The sequence below is a fragment of the Copadichromis virginalis genome, linkage group LG7, assembly GCF_057382275.1.
Source record: "Copadichromis virginalis isolate Kocher_CV1m ecotype Utaka linkage group LG7, C_Virginalis_male_GT1.1, whole genome shotgun sequence".
In the NCBI taxonomy this organism is placed as follows: Eukaryota; Metazoa; Chordata; class Actinopteri; order Cichliformes; family Cichlidae; genus Copadichromis; species Copadichromis virginalis.
The window spans coordinates 51,086,982-51,103,938 of NC_140624.1; the positions used below are offsets into that span (position 1 = coordinate 51,086,982).

General features: G+C 40.0%; 2 protein-coding genes across 4 annotated transcripts in view; one reads left to right on the forward strand and one right to left on the reverse strand.

The window, feature by feature from the left end:
- Positions 1-9,628, reverse strand: part of LOC146706040 (uncharacterized) — a 49,841-nt gene extending 40,213 nt beyond the window's left edge. For 2 of the 3 annotated variants that reach the window (XM_085464030.1, XM_085464028.1), the window contains exon 1: positions 8,931-9,628. The gene's annotated coding sequence lies outside the window, so the exon portion shown is untranslated. The other variant, XM_085464029.1, reaches the window with a different exon arrangement.
- LOC146706041 (uncharacterized) lies at positions 805-5,418 on the forward strand. Its single transcript, XM_085464032.1, has 5 exons — positions 805-1,051; positions 3,278-3,329; positions 4,177-4,332; positions 4,566-4,661; positions 4,817-5,418. Exons 3-5 carry the CDS (start codon positions 4,219-4,221, stop codon positions 5,054-5,056), a joined length of 450 nt encoding a protein of 149 aa, XP_085320158.1. The 5' UTR covers positions 805-1,051; positions 3,278-3,329; positions 4,177-4,218; the 3' UTR covers positions 5,057-5,418.
- Positions 9,629-16,957: the final 7,329 nt, after the last annotated feature.

Sequence of the window (16,957 nt, forward strand, 5' to 3'; positions counted from 1 at the left end):
TTTTTCAGCAAGCTCTAGCTGCAAAGGAAGTTTTATATAATCAAGCAGTATAAAATAAAGCTATTGCCCAAGTGGTAACCACTGTGGCTGAGAATGAAAGAAGTTTAGCCTCTGGATGTTAACCGCCATGCATTAAAAAGATGGTCTTGTGCAGTTTACTGGTGCTGATGGCTGCATGTGTCTCTTGTTCAACGAATCTCTAACGAAACTCTATCATAAAATTACATTATTTCCAATGACCTGTAGGGGGAGACTCCTCCGGCTGCAACTTGATTTATGAACTCAGCAGGCACTTTCCTAAATAGTTTACAGTTTAAATGACTAGTGGAAAAGCTTTCTTAGTATAGTAAGGTGCTCATTTGATAAACTACAGTGAAATTTAAAGTTTAATGAGAAAGCAGACCCTGTTATATCATCTATTTATATGATCACTACCATATAAGCTAATGGTGCTTTTGGCTTGCTGGTCTGATTGACCTCTTATTCACGACATCTAATCCCAAAACCTGGACGACCATGGTTAAAATGTCAAATTTAAAGTTTCAGAATGTTAGGACGAAAACCTGGTAGCTAGCATTTCAGTCCAACAAACACACCCTTCTTTTCCCTCCAGTTTATTCTAATTGTGAGCATTCGTTACTGTACTGAAGAAGGCTTAAACTAAGCAACTCCACCAATAAGGTTTTGTGCTTGGCTTGGTTTGTTTTTCAGAATGATCAGTCTACACTGAAAAAAGTGATATTGTCTCCTTTTAAATATAGCATATTATATTTTGGTATATCTTTTCAATTCAAATGAGTAATTCCTGTCTACATATATAATTCGAGTAACTCCAGAATACATTCCCTGCGTTTTAATCCAATTAATTTTAGTTAATTAAATGTAGCTCAAAATGCTTAAGTATGTTTTTCATAGCCTCCTGCTGGGCCATTTTGCGCATGCGTTAGGACAGGCCACCATTTTGCACGCGGACTGAAGAAGCGGACTCTTTGTGTGCTGCAAGCGGGCTCAAGTTAATCGCACAACTTCATATAAAGGTGGTCTAGCTTCGGTAAGTAAACCTTTTACGGTCGTTTTTGTTTTATTTTTTTACCTCAGTCAAAGCATGTTGACTCTTTAAGACGTGTGCACATGGAGAAAGAAGTCTAAGTAGTTGTACACCTCTGAACTTTGAATGAATTTGACTTAAGCTAGCTATGTGCTCTATTAGCTACTGCTCTATTAAAAGAGTAATTGTATTGATGCGTTAAAATGTCATATGTTTTTAGCTTAGTTCTTGTGGCACACTTTGTACTAACAAATTATGGAACGAGGCAATTTCTCTGTAGTTAGCTGTAAAGTTCACTGTACAGTCGCCTGCAGTTTTAAGTTGAGAAATCGTCCCTCCCGCCACAACATTGGCATTAAGGAATAGTCGGGCGGGGGAGGGGGCTTCTGAACGCACCTGCACAGTCAGGGGTGCAGTAGGAAATAAATAAGTAGGATTGGCGTTGCACAACGTCTTTTGTGCAGAAAAAAATAATGGTTGTAAACTGTGGAGGAGAATAACTCAGTGGTTGCCAAAAATGTGAGATCAAAAGGCACTGAGAGTGATGTTTGTCAGAACTGAAATTAACTGAAGTTGCTTCACTTGATAGAGCTGTTGAGTGCAAGACCTGTCAGCGGTCTGGTTTAGCATTTGAAGCCTCGCTACGTGCTTCCAAACCGCTGCATTTAATCTCAGAGAAAACTAACACAGAGAAGTAAAGCAAGTGTGTAAGTTCATCTCTTTATGTTTGCATAGTATTTTCATGTTGAGCTTAACAACCGATGTATGGAGCCACAGCTGGACTGGCTGTCGGAGTTTTGTATTGAGGGGGAAAGGAAGCGATTTGTTTTATACTTCAGCTAGAATGAAAAAAGACACAAAGCTGGAGTTATTCGGTGTCTTCATGCTGAACAGCTAAAACTTCTTCCCTCATTCTCCCCCCTCCCTCTCCTGTTGCTACTTCAATCATGAAACTGATCGATTATCAGGTGATCGGCTTTTCTGTCGCTAGTCTCTCTCATTTGTTAGTCACCCAGTTTGCGCTAGAAAGAGGAAAACGGCAGATAAACAACAGCAGCACGTTTAAGCTTGATAAGCTGTTGCTAGAATTTTTTTAATATTGCTTCTAGTATCCGCTTATGTTTTCTGGAGCCACAGCCGTAATAGCTGCTGGTCATGATAGTTTGGATATGTGGTGAGAAGGAAACATGAAGGTGAAACCAGGAGAAGTTTTTACTGAATCATCAGAGCTGAACAGGTAATGAAGAAACAGGTTTACATTTTAGGTCACATGAATGAGTTGAAGGGAAGTTATGAACTGTTTATGAGAGACAAATAACACCAGGATCCTTTTCTATGTAGCTGACATCTGGTAACTGTGCAGGGGCGGATCTAGCAAAGTTTTGCCAGGGGGCCAGGTAGGGCATTAACAGGGAAAGGGAGACACAAAGACATAATTTCTTTCTTATTCTCATTTAAAATGTCTAGCTTTTAATAAATAATTATTCTAAATCTTACTACCAAAGTGGTGATCTGGTTAAATGTATAGAGATCCATTATTGTATGTAGTAAATATTAAGTCTAATATATGCCCTAGTAATAGTAGTACATATAGCACTTTTTCCTTTGGGAAGGTACGCTGTCTGCGCTGTCTGCAACTGTATTGAAGAAAAATGTTGAATCTAATTATTATAGAAAAATAATTGATTTCTGTGCATTAAAGTAGATTACGTCAATTAAGCATTATCAGGCGAAGGGTGCGGGGTGGTTTCCTAATATTTTTGCTGGGAGTTGGCAGTCCTATTAGTTAGTTTAATATTTCTATGTACTGTTTAGAATACCTGAATAAGGAGGATGGTGTAAGTTTTTTAGGTTGATCAGTATTGCTGAAGTATAAAATATTTTGGGTGCAGTGTATTTTTTGCATACAGGTATAACAGAATAGCTTTAATGTTTTGTTTTTAAAACTGAGTATGAACTTATACAAAATGCAGCAAAATATTTATAAAAACAGTTTTATTTATTATAAAATACACTATATCGGATTCATATCGGCAGATAATCAAATTTATGATATCGGTATCGGACATAAAAAAGTGGTATCGTGCCATCTGTAGTTTGCACAGAGGCACAAGTAAGATTTGTTTTGTTACAAGGGAGTATCATGAAGTAATGCACTAATGGCTTGGAAACGGTAATTGTTTGTCTTTCTAAAGTTTTTTTTTTTTATTTGTCTTCCTTTTCTGGCAGATTTTCTTCCCCTTATGTGTTACTGTTTATTCAAGAAGATGGTGTTATTTTGGTAAGTACATGCAAATTCCTTACATATTTATCACAACAGTATTTGTCACAGTATTGCAGGGACAAGTTTATCTATCTCATCTTAAGGGTTCTTGTGATTATTAATATTGATATTAATTAATATCAATTAATATATATGATTAAATTTCTTTTATCCAGGACAAAAGAAAAAAAAACTTGCGAAAGTGAAATGAAAAACAGGAATTTAGTTCTTGTGAGTTAAGAGGATGCAGAGCATAGGGTTAGATGGAGGTGGATCATTCACTGTGGTGATCCCTGAAGGAAACAGCCAAGAGAAAAAGGATCAGATTGCAAAAAAAAATGTGGTTTGTTTGCATACATGAGTCTTTACGGTACCCACAGGACTCCTGAAGTATAAGTACTCTGAAGTTTGCAGAGCAATTTCAGAGATGTTTGGGGCTTACATGGAAAGCATGTTTTTAGTTGCACATCTAAATTTTCTCTGCTCTCTGTTGCTGATGGCAGAGTTCTGCCCCGCTGACCTCACAGGTGAGACACTCCCACCAGTGGACAAAGAGCACAGGAAAATGTGTTGCCAACCACCTGAAACAGACAAATATCTGCTTTTTAAAACCCTTTAAACCCGTTAAATGGACTGATGCCATTCATTTCTTCTTTGATTAACAGTAGTAACATCCTTCATGCACTGTATACTAACCCATATGATAATCATGCTTTATGAAGTGATGGCAATTGCATTGTAGCATTTAATGAAGAAATAACAAAATAATCATACCAATGATTAAGCACCAGTCTTCGTGTGTGTGTGTGTGTGTGTGTGTGTGTGTGTGTGTGTGTGTGTGTGTGTGTGTGTGTGTGTGTTACAGGTAAATGCTGAATTCCAGTGTATTAAAACACTTCAACTGGAGATGACCTTCGCGGCACAGTTAGACAGAATTACACCTCAGTTGATGACAGTTTTCCAGAAGAAGGGCGGTGTTTCTGGGCAGAAACTTGCCCACCACTTGCAGATCATGCAAGAGGTAAATCTGAATATTGCAAATTCTATTTGGATTTCTTTTGTCTTAAGTGGCAGGTCACTGGTGAGTCCAATAAGCCGTTTTAGGTGACCAGCCAAGCAATCTAAATTTTGAAATTTCATATATAAATTTTATTTACTATGTTTGAACTGACATATGATAAAATTTACTTATTGCGAATTTCAGACATTGTTCTTTTTTCCAAATTGGTTTAATCAGCAACTCTCTTTAAACAGGCTGAAAGTGATGTTAAAGTGAAAAGGGAAGCAGTTCTCAGGGCACTTTGCCTCTACCTTGGTGAAGAGGACGGAAGCCTTATTCGGGAGTTCTTTGTAAGTCATTTAAGTCATTGTAAGCAAGTCATCTATACACACACTTTTTAGATAGATATCTGTGTGTGTGTGTATTATACACACACAAACGACTAGATTGGAATTTAATTGTAGAGTTAATTGTTTTTTCTTTTACCTTTTTATTAAATGTTTAGGACATTGAAGGAGATGATATCCAGAGAGACCTGAAGAAGCACACCATGGGCATTTATGTCATCAACAGGGAGGATGGACAAAATGGACATTATGATGACATTGGAATATTTGTTGAAGGGGAGATAGTCATGGACAACATTGGATCTCTGGCGCAAGTTTGTGCATTGATGCTTGGAGTAATCTATGCACTAAACCTAGCCTTCCCCAAGGAATTGAAGGACTATTATGAATTCATTTAGAAAGTGTTGATGGGATTCGATGGTGAAAAGCTCTCCCCCAAAGTCTTTGGGCTGAAGAACAAAATTGCTACTGGATAGGAAGATTTCTAAAATAACACATCAAGAGAATGCTGTTATGTAAATTACCAATGACTGGTGCTCTTGTGAATAGGAGTGAAACTCTTGTACAACCATCATTTGTTCTGTGTTATGTTTTGATTGAACATTTTAACTTTCAATAATGAATGTTTCACGTGTGGTACATTTGAGTAGCTTGAAGAGCAACTTTAATTATTCAGTTATAGCTGCTGCCCTGCGTATAATCAGTGTTAACTCAACCGGATAAAAAAAAAAAAAAAACATTCATGATTACCACACTGCAGCACACTGGTAACACTTTAAAGACTATTAATTGTTTTGAAGCGAGTATGTTAGGTCAGAAAATATGTAAAACATTCAGAATCTTCAAGGAAGGACTAGAATGGAAAGACAGTGGTCAATAAGCAGTAAGGAAAACACAAGTTTAATTTTAAGTCTAATTACCTTATTAAAATGCAATTTCTAAATATGGATCGCAGAACAGCAAGTCTGAAACTGGTTAGTTTGTGGATGCATCAGTTTCTAATTGTGATACATTATACTGCTGGTAGTGTTTTATTCTTTTATGTAAGGAGTTTTTTTTTTTTTTTTTCTTTTTTAGAGGAAGAGAAACATTGGTTAACATTTCTCTTGTCTGTTGTTTCTGTTTTGTTTGAATACAGCTTTTTAAAGCTACTAGTTCATAGGCAAAAGTTTTGTAATTTGTATTATACAAATTGCAGCAATTTTTCTTAGAGATGTGGATTCTTATTCTGTTTGCAACAAATTTTGCATTAATAAATGATGTGAAAGAATGTTGTAGTTTTCATTATTGACATTTTTAAAAACTACAAATCAGGGTAAGCAATATTTTTTAAGTAAACTTAACTTAATTGAAATAGAGAGAAATTAACAATTTGATTGATTTGAATATAAGTGTAAAGGAAACAAATTATTCTGGTACATTTAACACGACCTTAGTTGGACTTACTAATAATATTTGACTAAGACGTATCCACAACAGTTAAGTTAAAGTAGCTTAAAAATATATGTTGGTTTTACTCGCTTAAATTAAATTCAGTGTACTTAAAAAAATATTTCTGGATTCAAACAAATTTATTTCGTGCAACCACTTGTCATAAAAAAATTGAGTAAATTGAACAAAACATTTTTTTCAGTGTAAAGAAAGTCATGGACAGATTTGCACAAACAATTATTTATCTCTGGGCAAAAAGTTCCCACTATATCGTCACAAAAAACATTAGACTGATGGAAGAGAAAATGGGTAATGCTGTCTTGATCTTCGAGACAATACTTAAAACTAGCCTAGATGGAGCGAGCCTTTTGGATGCAGAGACTGGAAATTTTCCACTTCATCAGGAGTATGCAGTCTTTGATTGTTCTTGTTGCAAAGTGTTTAATGAAAGTCACAAATCAGATGATTTATAATATAGTTATTTTCATATAGGTTTCTATACAATCTCACTGCTTGTTTGTAACCAGAGGAGTCTCCCCCTGCTGGTCATTATAACAAATTAAAGACACTTTTTGCATTGCCTCTGCTTTTCAGACCCGAAGGCCAAGCTGTGCTTACTACATGCTTCTGCTGTTCCCAAGCGACAAGAAAACAATCATTATTCACCTCACAGTGTTTGGCATAACCATGAGATTCTGGCCTGGTAATACCGTTAGCCCCCCCATCACCACCACCACACACACGTCTTAATTTGGAAAAGCAGGTTTGTTTTGAAGCAGTAAGTCTTTGAATTTGTGTCATAAATGGAACATTTTTGAGTTTCAGTGCAGAACACTCTTAAAATTGTATTTAATAACAGATCTGTACCACAGTGATTTAAAGTGCTTTATTGCGATGCTCTGCACACCTCAGGTGGCAAATACTTTCGCTTCTCCTGACGCCTTCATGACTTTAAAAAGTCATTCAAACATGCATAATATGTTATCTCGCAAAGTTTCTCACCAGCTTCTTACTAAAGAGGACACTCTACTTGTTCCAGCTTTCTTCAAGGATGGCTGGATTACCTCTATCTTTCCGAGCGCGAGTGCCAGAAATGATTTGTTCCATCTGTCCTCTTTTAACCAAAATCCTCTGCCTAATATGAAATCCCTATATGTAGGCCAGTGGATGGTGATAAGCATACTTAGCCAACTGTGAGCAAATTTGAGAATGTTTGGGTGTCTGTGAAAGAAAGCCAGAGTAAACATTGTTCTTCCTTGTGCTCATTCTGCAAGCCCAATTGTCTTGCTTCGCTGGCTGCTTCAGTTTGTTTCTTCTACTGTTCACGTCTCCTCGCCACTCTGTGCCACAGATTTCCAAGGTTCCCAAGGTCTCTGTGTGAATTCAGCAACACCTCGTAACTCGTGGTCAGACGGACATGTCCAGTGCACAGCAGCATGTTACACGTATGCAGCACAGTCCACTCCCCTGGGGGGGTTACTCTCTGCCAGGCTGCGACGTTGCTGTCCAAACTAATGTCCCAAGAGTACATCATAGTGTGTTACCTATGAAGCCAGCATGCTGTCAGTCCAGTGGAAACACCTGGCCCGCAGATAGGCATATTCTCCAAGTGCATAAATGAAATTAAGAATAAAAGAAAAGGACACGTTAACTTCTCCTGGGCAAAGACAGAAAATGAAGTGACGCAGATAGATGACAGATTCTTTCTTTTAAAAGCAATGTGCTAAAAGAAAAAAAAAGTGCTAGACGGAAGAGCCGAGAGACAGCAATATCTGACCTCTTTAGAGATGAGAGATGAGATGAAAGGGAGCGATACAGTGGTGCAGCGCAGAAGGAGGGAGAGAACAAGGGGGAAAGAGTTGCGCGACAACAGTCGGGATTAACAGCACAGCGTTTCTTCACACAGGAAAAAGCGGGCGCACGAATCTGCACCTGCGCACGTGCATGTGGAGGTGTGTGTGTGTGTGTGCGCACCCACGCGAAAGAGTACGTGTACGGCTGGGATTGTTTCATGCGCGCCAGTGACAAGATTGCTTCAGTGACGGATGCAAACACATATGCAAACTATGAGAAACAATTACTCTCACATGTGTGAGAAGATTACTGAAGCATGTTAATATGATTGAAATTGAAATGCTCATGTTGCCAGAGCAGCACACACACGCGTGTACGCGTGCATAAATAAACACACACACACACACACACACAGATCCATACAAATGGAATTCCCCCATTCAGAGCCTCCTCCTTAAACTTTCTGTGCATAGCTACAAACACTCACACACTCACACATGCACACACACACACAATCCTGCTCATGACAAATGTGCAATGAAAGCACGCTGCTGGAACCTGCAACGCCACACCACCGACAAACCAATCTGAGCTTCTCACTCTGTAAGCTTCTCATAAAGCTGCCCAGTATCAGTAAATGACTCCCACACCTGCAGTAAAGCAAAAATCCAGAAATCACTAGATTTCTCACACACACTCACACTCACAAATCAGCAGGGGCACACCCCCACTGCTGGAATATGTGCACACACACACACACACACACCTGCCGAGTATGTAAACAAAATGTATGCAGGCACGTGTGTGCACGCATGCGAGGACCATTCAGCGGGCTGATGGGAGCCAAAACAAAACAATAAGTCAAATATGTCCTCGCTGCCAACGTCCACTGCACGCAATCAACACAGACACTTGTACGCTGCTTTTTAAATCTCACCTCTTCTCTGATTTGCCTAACTCTCCATCTCTATGGTGATGCTGCAAGAAGGCTGCTGATGAGATTGCTGTACTATCTTCCATCAGGACACAGAACTGAGTCACACATACCTCATCTCTCTCTCTCTCTTCCTGTTTTCCTTCTGTGTTGTCTTCCCACAAGTGCTCGCTCCCTCTTCCCAAGCTATTCCTTCATGTCGCTTCCTCCCATTCTTCCATCCCTCTGGCATTCATGTTTGCTTTTTTTTTTTTTTAATTCCCACCTCTCTGTCACTGCTTCTCAGTGAGCTTCGCACCGTTCCCCTTCCTCTGTGCAGAGTCCATCTGCTCCTCTCTTGTCTCCCTTTCCTCTCCAGCTCACCTCTTTCTCTCTCTCTCTCTCTCTCTCTCTCTCTCTCTCTCTCTCTCTCTCTCCTCCTCCTCCTCTCTGGTTGTGTCTTCCTCTATTTCACCCTCCTCTTTTCTCGTAGATTCATGCCTTTCACGTGGGAACCCTTTTATCCATCCCTCACAGCTTTCAGCTCCGCTGTGCCTACCTAGTTGTCTGAGCGTTTGTTCTGTGTGTGGAAGTGAAAGGACAGGAGGGGGAGTAAGAAGGCAAGAGTGAGCAAACAGGCAGTTATCGTCTCAGATGCTCCTCTCAGTTCTCCCCGTCCTGCTCCTTTTTTGCTCTCTCGCCTTTTCTCTCTGCATCTCTTCATCATGACCTCCTCTCCATGTCGCCATGCAAGCCCCCTGTCTCCTTGTAAGCAAAAGGAGGGAGGGGAGCGAAGAGAGGCTGGGGGAGAAGGAGTGTGGGATGGAGAGTAGGAGGTAGGGGGAGGTGGAGCTAGTGAGTCGGTCTAATTAAAAAGCAGAGTATGTACGGCTGCAGAGAGCGAAGAGAGGAGACAGTGAGAGGAGGAGAGGGGAGGAGAGAGGGAAGGAAAGTGATCTAGGGGGCGGATCTAAGGGACATGGAGGAAAGAAGCAAAAGAAGCAGTCAGTGGGGGGTAGAAATGAAGAGCATGGGGTTGTTTAAGGGGGCGGTGGTACGTAGAGGCTAGTAGTGCGAGGTGGAGGAAAGGAACGATCTGACAGGACACCAAGGTCAGCTGGAGAGGAACGCAGAAAGGTCATTCATGGAGAGGGGGAGGAAGGAGGGGGAGAGAAGCAGGGAGAAGGCGATAGAAACAGACAGGTAGAATTATTCTACAGATATCTCCCATATGAGCGGGGGCAGCAGAGCAGGGGGGAACCGTGACCAGCAGGATAATAGAGACACATGGACAATGGCCCTCAAAGGCAGAGGAAGCTCCGTAGTCAATGAAGGTTAAACTGCTCCCATGGTTTCAGGCCTCTGGATTAACATGCATAAGTGCCGTGCATGCAAATTAAAAAGGAAAAAACACCGACCTGTATTACATCAATCGCAGATTTTTTCTTTTCACCTCATTTTCTTTCCTGCCTAAAGTTCCAAGCTCACTTTTTGTTTTTCGGTGGGGCGAGGGGGTGCTGACCAACTGATGTACATCGAAACTATCATCGCTATACTGGCTGTTATTACCTGAGGCTAGGCAGCAGAAACCACTGTACTCTGCAGAGATAGAGAGATAAAGTCTACACCTAAATGCCTTCAGGGCTGAGACACCTCATCCCATTTTATCAGCTCTGATCACTTATCTTGTCCCATCTCCTCCGTCTCGATCAGACTTACATTAACATCCCAGCAAATCTTGTTGGGTTTTTTTTTTCCTAATGTCTAAGATGTTCTGTTTTTTGTTTTTCTAGAACTGTATGGATTTAAAGTGCAATCACATGCATAAAGTGCATAATGACTCCCAGTGATTTTAGAGCAAGTGGAGCTGAATGGAGAGGCACTCCCCTGCAACATACATACAGAACAGGATATAATATACTATAATGCATGGGTACATGTGAATACTAAGGCTTGCAGCTACATGCACTACTACAGATACTGCATTTAACTTCCTGGCAGACAGACTCATATATAAAAAATATATATCTTTGCTTTCCCTGGAAATTGCCACTCAACATCTGCATCCCAGTACTTAAGCAGAGTGACACAGTGTTTGAAAGGATCACCCAGGGTCGCACGCTGGATTGAGAGCTTCAATTTGCACGACCGAAGCCACTTTGACGCCTTCGAGAGTTAAAAAGAGCTCGTAATGTTAGAATCAATGTCTGCGGCTGTCAGCGTGGTGGAACGGCAGATGGAGCAGCGGAGGATGATGACAGGAGGACAGACTCAGTGAGGCATCTAAACAGAGAGCAGGCTGCTGATTAAAGCGAGGACCTTGAGTTTACGGACAACAAAGAGCTTCTGCTGGCGGAGCTTCAGGTGGTGTTTAGCGTACTGTCCATTAAATTTTGATGACGTTTGAGGCTCTCTAAAGTCTCATGCGCTTCACTGTGGATTATGAGTTGCGTGAGGGTCAAGCCATTTTTAGGAGATCTTAAAAGCAGCTCTTTATAGCTTCAGAGACTTTCAGATATGGAGGCCGTGCGCACACTGCTTTATGAAGAGCCACATTTTTTTGGTGCTAGTCCACAACTTCAAATTCCACTGTGGTGATCCTTTGACTTTTTCCATCTAGTGCTAATATGAAGCAGAATTTCACTTTATTCAAATACTTTGGTTTGTGACCAAGCACAGCCACACAAAGCTACAAGTTTATATTCTGCACAGAGATGTCATTTTAAACCCTTTGCTTGGCTTTCTCTGGCTTTGTGCTGCCCACGGTTACCATGCACTTGGGTGAGACGGGGGATTGTAATTATTATTTAAACTAATCCAACGGTGGCCTGCTTGCACTCAGTCAGATCTTGTTTTCAGAGAGCACCTACAGAGCCACCAAAGGAACACCACTAGTTTCCCGTGGCACTCATTAATCAGCCTTTGTGTGTCTGCAGACAAAAAAAAAGACTTTTAAGCAGATCCTATAATGTACACTCAGATCAAGTCATCAATCACAGCCTAATACAAGGTTTGAGGCAAGGGGGCATGTCTAATGGTGATATCTAACTGTAGCCATTACCTGAAAAGCTTTTATTATTTTTGCTATCTTCTTTTCAAACATGATGGATGAACGAGGTGGCGAGTCATTTGCCGGACCTGAGTACAGCTGGCATCTCCCTCTTTGATCTGAGCCATGCCCAGGACAGTGTCAGATATCTTTAGTTGCTTTGATGGATGAGGAGAACTTTTCCCGCTTTGTTTCTGGGCTGAATAATGACTTTCCGTGTCTGTCCCCTCGTCTCGAAACAAGGCTGGAGGTCAGAAGGGAAAATGCTGCTTGGCAACATAATAGATGGGTGAGAAGATGGACTGTGAAAATCGAGAGGTTTCTGGCTACTGCTGTTGCCCTAACAAAACATTGCATCATCCCTAATGCCGGGGCCTCACGTCCACCCTCAAATAATAAGTCTTGGAAAGTGATTTACAAAACAGTTTAGAGGCTCTAAACCAGTTTTACTTGGATCAATGAAATGCCGCGCAGCATGTGGCGGCTCTAGCTTTAATAGAGGTAAATAAAATTGCCTCGGGACGTGGTGCTTTTTAAGGCCTCTTTCCACCAGGTGGGGATGTTGTTCATAAAGTGTTGGGCAGTGTTGCGTCACAATACACTTTTCCAAATGATTCAGGAAAAGAAAAGCAAATCTATTTCACCAAAATGCTCTTTTAACTCATTGGACACTCAAGGGCTTTATGTTTGCTAAATTAGAAACTACTAGCAACTATCAGAATAAACGTGATGATCATGGTTATTTTTTCCTTTTCTTGCACGACTGTGCGCATCCTCCTGTGATGAATGAAATCCAGCAGAGCCTCTGTACCGCCAAGCGTCTTAAAGAAATGTCGCAGAAACAGATGAATCACTGGCCATGGGGTTTATTTGATGCAGAGCAGAAAACAGAAAAATCTGACACACGTTCCTGATTTAATTCATTCAAACTTTTTCCCCCTTTCCCTCTTTCCCTTATGTTCCAGGTACATGTAGCTGATAAAGTGATGATGCAGCAACCATGAACGCCCTGATCTGCTTTGGTCCGTTTCATTTGATGTTTTTAAGGCGCACATCAAAGACGACTCTCCAGGATGTTCAGCTTGCCAAAGATTAAAAAGGGAGGACGTTAGAAGTGTTTTTTAGAGTTGAGCAATGACCTTATCTTAGAGACCTATGAAGCTGTGATTTTATCATAGAAAAAAAAATGCAATAATTATAACAGATGTGCCAGTATTTGAAAATATTTTAGTTTGGTTATAGATAATATCAAACAGCAGACATTTTGCATGAGCCTCCTTAGGCTGAAATGTGAAAGCTGTAACACAAATCAAAGATACATATTTTAAAAGTGTGTGCGTGTGCCATTACTTTCATGTACTCTATCATTAGTTAGAAACAAAGGCAGATCTTATTGTTTCCCTGCATTCTCTCTGTTGCCTTTAGCCTGCAGTATTATTTTGGGCTTGTGGAAATAACAGGTGGGCACTTTATGGGGTTGCTGTTGTTGTAGCTTGGAGATTATAAAAGTGGACTAGTTGTCTGAAAGATGCTGGTTTGATGGCAGATGCTGTCATGTCTTCCTCCTCGTGTTTTTCGCACACAATCCCTGACAAAAAAAATAAGCATAATCCATAAAACCTTAGTCCACAGACTTGCATCGTTCCAGACTCAAACCAAAACAGGTTTGTGTGTCATTTTTCACAAGCAGTGGGGGCATATTTAGACTGTTTGCACAGTCTGAGTTCATTCAGTGCAGTGGAGGGGACTGCCTGCTTCAGAGTAGTCTGATTAAATAGCCAAGATACACTTTTGGGTTGTAAAGACTATGTAGCTATGACGGCTCTGGGATTTAGAGGAGACAAAGAGTCATTTAATGCTTTATTGTATACTACAGCCCTGTAAAAAGTAAGTACACCACATGATTCAGTAGCTGTAGACAAACCTTTAGGTTCTGTTCTTTTTCAGACATTCTTTGACTCTTGAATACTTTGTAGAGAAACAATCCCCAATCATCATTTCTCCACCACTGTGCTTGACATGTATTATGACGTGTTTGTGCTAAAATGCTTTGTCTGCTTTGGTACTGTGCATTATGGCTAAACATCTCCAGTTTGGTCTCATCTGTCCAAAGGACATTTTTCCAGAAGTCTTGTGGTTTGTTCAGATGCAGCTTTTCAAATCTGAGCTGTGCCACCATGTTTTTTTTTTTTTAAAGAGGCTTTCTCCTGATAACCCCTCCAAACAAGCCGTACTTGTTCAGTCTTCTTCTAACTGGGGCCTGTAGAGTTTGAGATGTAGCTCTTGGGTTTTTTGAGGAGTCTCTGAGCATTTCAGTCTGACCTTGGGATGAATTTGCTGCGATGTTCACTCCGGGGAAGACTGTGGCATTTTGTCAACACACACCTGAACACTACAGAGTGGCCAAAGCGTCTGTTTTGATAGAGGTCCTCACACATGATGATGATCAATTAAGCAACTGCATTTGATTTGCAGCACGCTCTTAATTCCTCTGGTAGCAGTAAAAATGTATGTAGTTTTTATTCGTAATGCGCAGAATCGCATGATTACATATGGTAATTTAACACTGTTTAGGTCTTTTGGTTGAATTATTTTAAGTTGCTAAAGATCTAAAGTATCTGTAGTAACCACAGAGGTAAACTGATCAGAAGCTGACTTTATTGGCACACACTGGGCAAATTAGAGTATAGAAAACTACAATGAAGAGTCAGAGGAGCAAATAACTACAACTCAGACACCATCACATCTATCACACATTTCAAAGCCCTGAGGTCTTCTCTACCACTAACTGTGGGTGCAAGAAAAGAACAAATGGATAAAACATATCAATAGCCTGGATTATTTTAATAGAAAGGAAGAAATGATGAAAAAAATAAAAGAGAATAAATAAGAAGGATAGTGTCCCCTTAAAATGAAATAACCTATAACCCATTGTAAACTCAAAGAGCTCTGTGAAAATTAAGAATGTCCACTCACTCTTCATGCTGTTTGTCATTCACATCTGCCAAACAGCAAGAAAGCTCCTGGTTCAAACCCTGGCTGGGGCCTTTGTACAGTTTCTACACGCAGTAATTGTTGATTCTAAATGGAGTGTGGATGCAATGTAAATAAAGTGCTTACAGCGTAAAGAAGAAAGCATTGTGACCTGTAGTCTAAACCACTTGGTCAGTAAGAATATAAAAGCACTATATAAATTCCAGTCATTTCCTACAATGCAGTACGCTCTCATTAAAAATCTGCATTATTATAATGGCTGAGTAAGCGGATTTTTTTAAACCAACAGCAGCACTTAATGCAAAATACTAAAAGATTTACAAAATGCCTACAAATGATGCATATCTGTACGCGTGGGAAGGAAGAAAGGAAATGCCTTTGCATGTCTGTGCCAATTGGCCCATTGTCCTATAATCCATCCATGAATCAAACAAATAAACTGCTCTCGTGCAGAATTAAGGTGATATAAATATAAATCTCCAGAGGAATGTAAGAGCCTGTTCCCAGAACCAAGAAAAGTATACTTAATCATCTTTTACAAAGTAAAACAATAATTAAAAGTATTTGCTTTGAGAGAGTCTCAAAGCATGACACGCTGACATGAAGAACAGGCCTACAATTCAGCTTACTGAAATGAGGTGCTGTGCAAAAGTTTAGACCTTTATCCATCACAATAGCTAAAGTGTCCCATAAATGAGTGCAAATATACAGACAGAGGCTGAATTTAAGCCACAAGAAGAGCAAGGAGTTTTGCAACAGATGGAATCACCCCCCGGAGTCCGTTTTGGGCATCGTGAAGTCACTGTGGGCTTACATGAAGAGGCAGAAGTAATCCACAGAAAAACCGTGGCATCCAAGATGCTGTCAAGTACTATCTAACTCTAAATACACTGCTAATGGAGACACTACTAGTTAACTTTGTCTAATAATAAAAAAATGAAAAATGTAATTGGAACAAATATACATAAAGAAAACATGAAGGGGGCTAACACTTTTTCACTGTATTTCTGTATCTAAGTGTTGATAAAAATCTACTACAAAGTACTTTTAGAAAATGTAATGCATTACTTTCAGTATTTAGTCCCTCTAGAAAGTCATTTGCTCCATTAATCTTTAAAATTTACAACAAAGCCAACATGGGTAGAATTTCCACCTGTAACGATACTAGACTGTTGACCTCTGCCCATTTACAATCAAGTGTTGGCTGGTTGATTGGCATCACCATCAGTTTAAGTATTTATTCAAGCACTTTGATTCCAGAGGTCAATCACTACTTGCTTTGTGTTAACATAACAGACTGCGGTCTTGGGCTTTCAGCTCATTGTGGCCCATTGAGTTGATACAATGTTGCATCCACGTCCATCTGTCCACAGTTTACAAGACCTGCTACTCCTACAGTATCGATCAGAGTTTAGTGACTCTTGCACACAGTGATCACCCAGTGGCTCTTTACTATTACCCACACTGTGCTCAAGGCCAATATCATATTTGTTGTTTTACAGTCATTAACACATAAAATGTTTTACTTTTGTTCATTCTCCCTGTAAATAATTGCTAGTGCTGTACGATATTGCAAATGTTGGTATTGATCAGATACCAATAAATACACAACAATAGCCATGCCAATGCTAACAATAGTTCAACATATGCAGAGCAGAGTAATGGGGCACAACTTATGAGAAGATTATTATTATTTTATATATTAGGATTGTGGGTCAACTTCTGTTGTTTAAATACTTGTGTTGGCAATACATAAAATAGATGTACACAAAAGTTTCAGACATTTTCTTTACAGCGCATGTTTGAGATATATTTTTTCATTTCCAAAAAAAAAAGAATTAATTTAATCCAATTCAGTGGGTTACATACTGAACCTAGAGGATAGAAACAAAGTATCAATCTTATCTTGTAGTATCGATCCAGTACCCACACCAGCGTCGGTATAGATACTAATTACCTAGTAACTGCTCTTAACAGATCATTAATGGTGTGAATGGTGGGTGCAATTTGAATAGGTGCTCAGGACTATCTATCCATCTATGTGTGATGTTAAGCTGCACAGTCTGTTTGTTTACCTCTTCCTTCTTGACACGTGGGAAAGCGGAGAGGGAGGGGGTG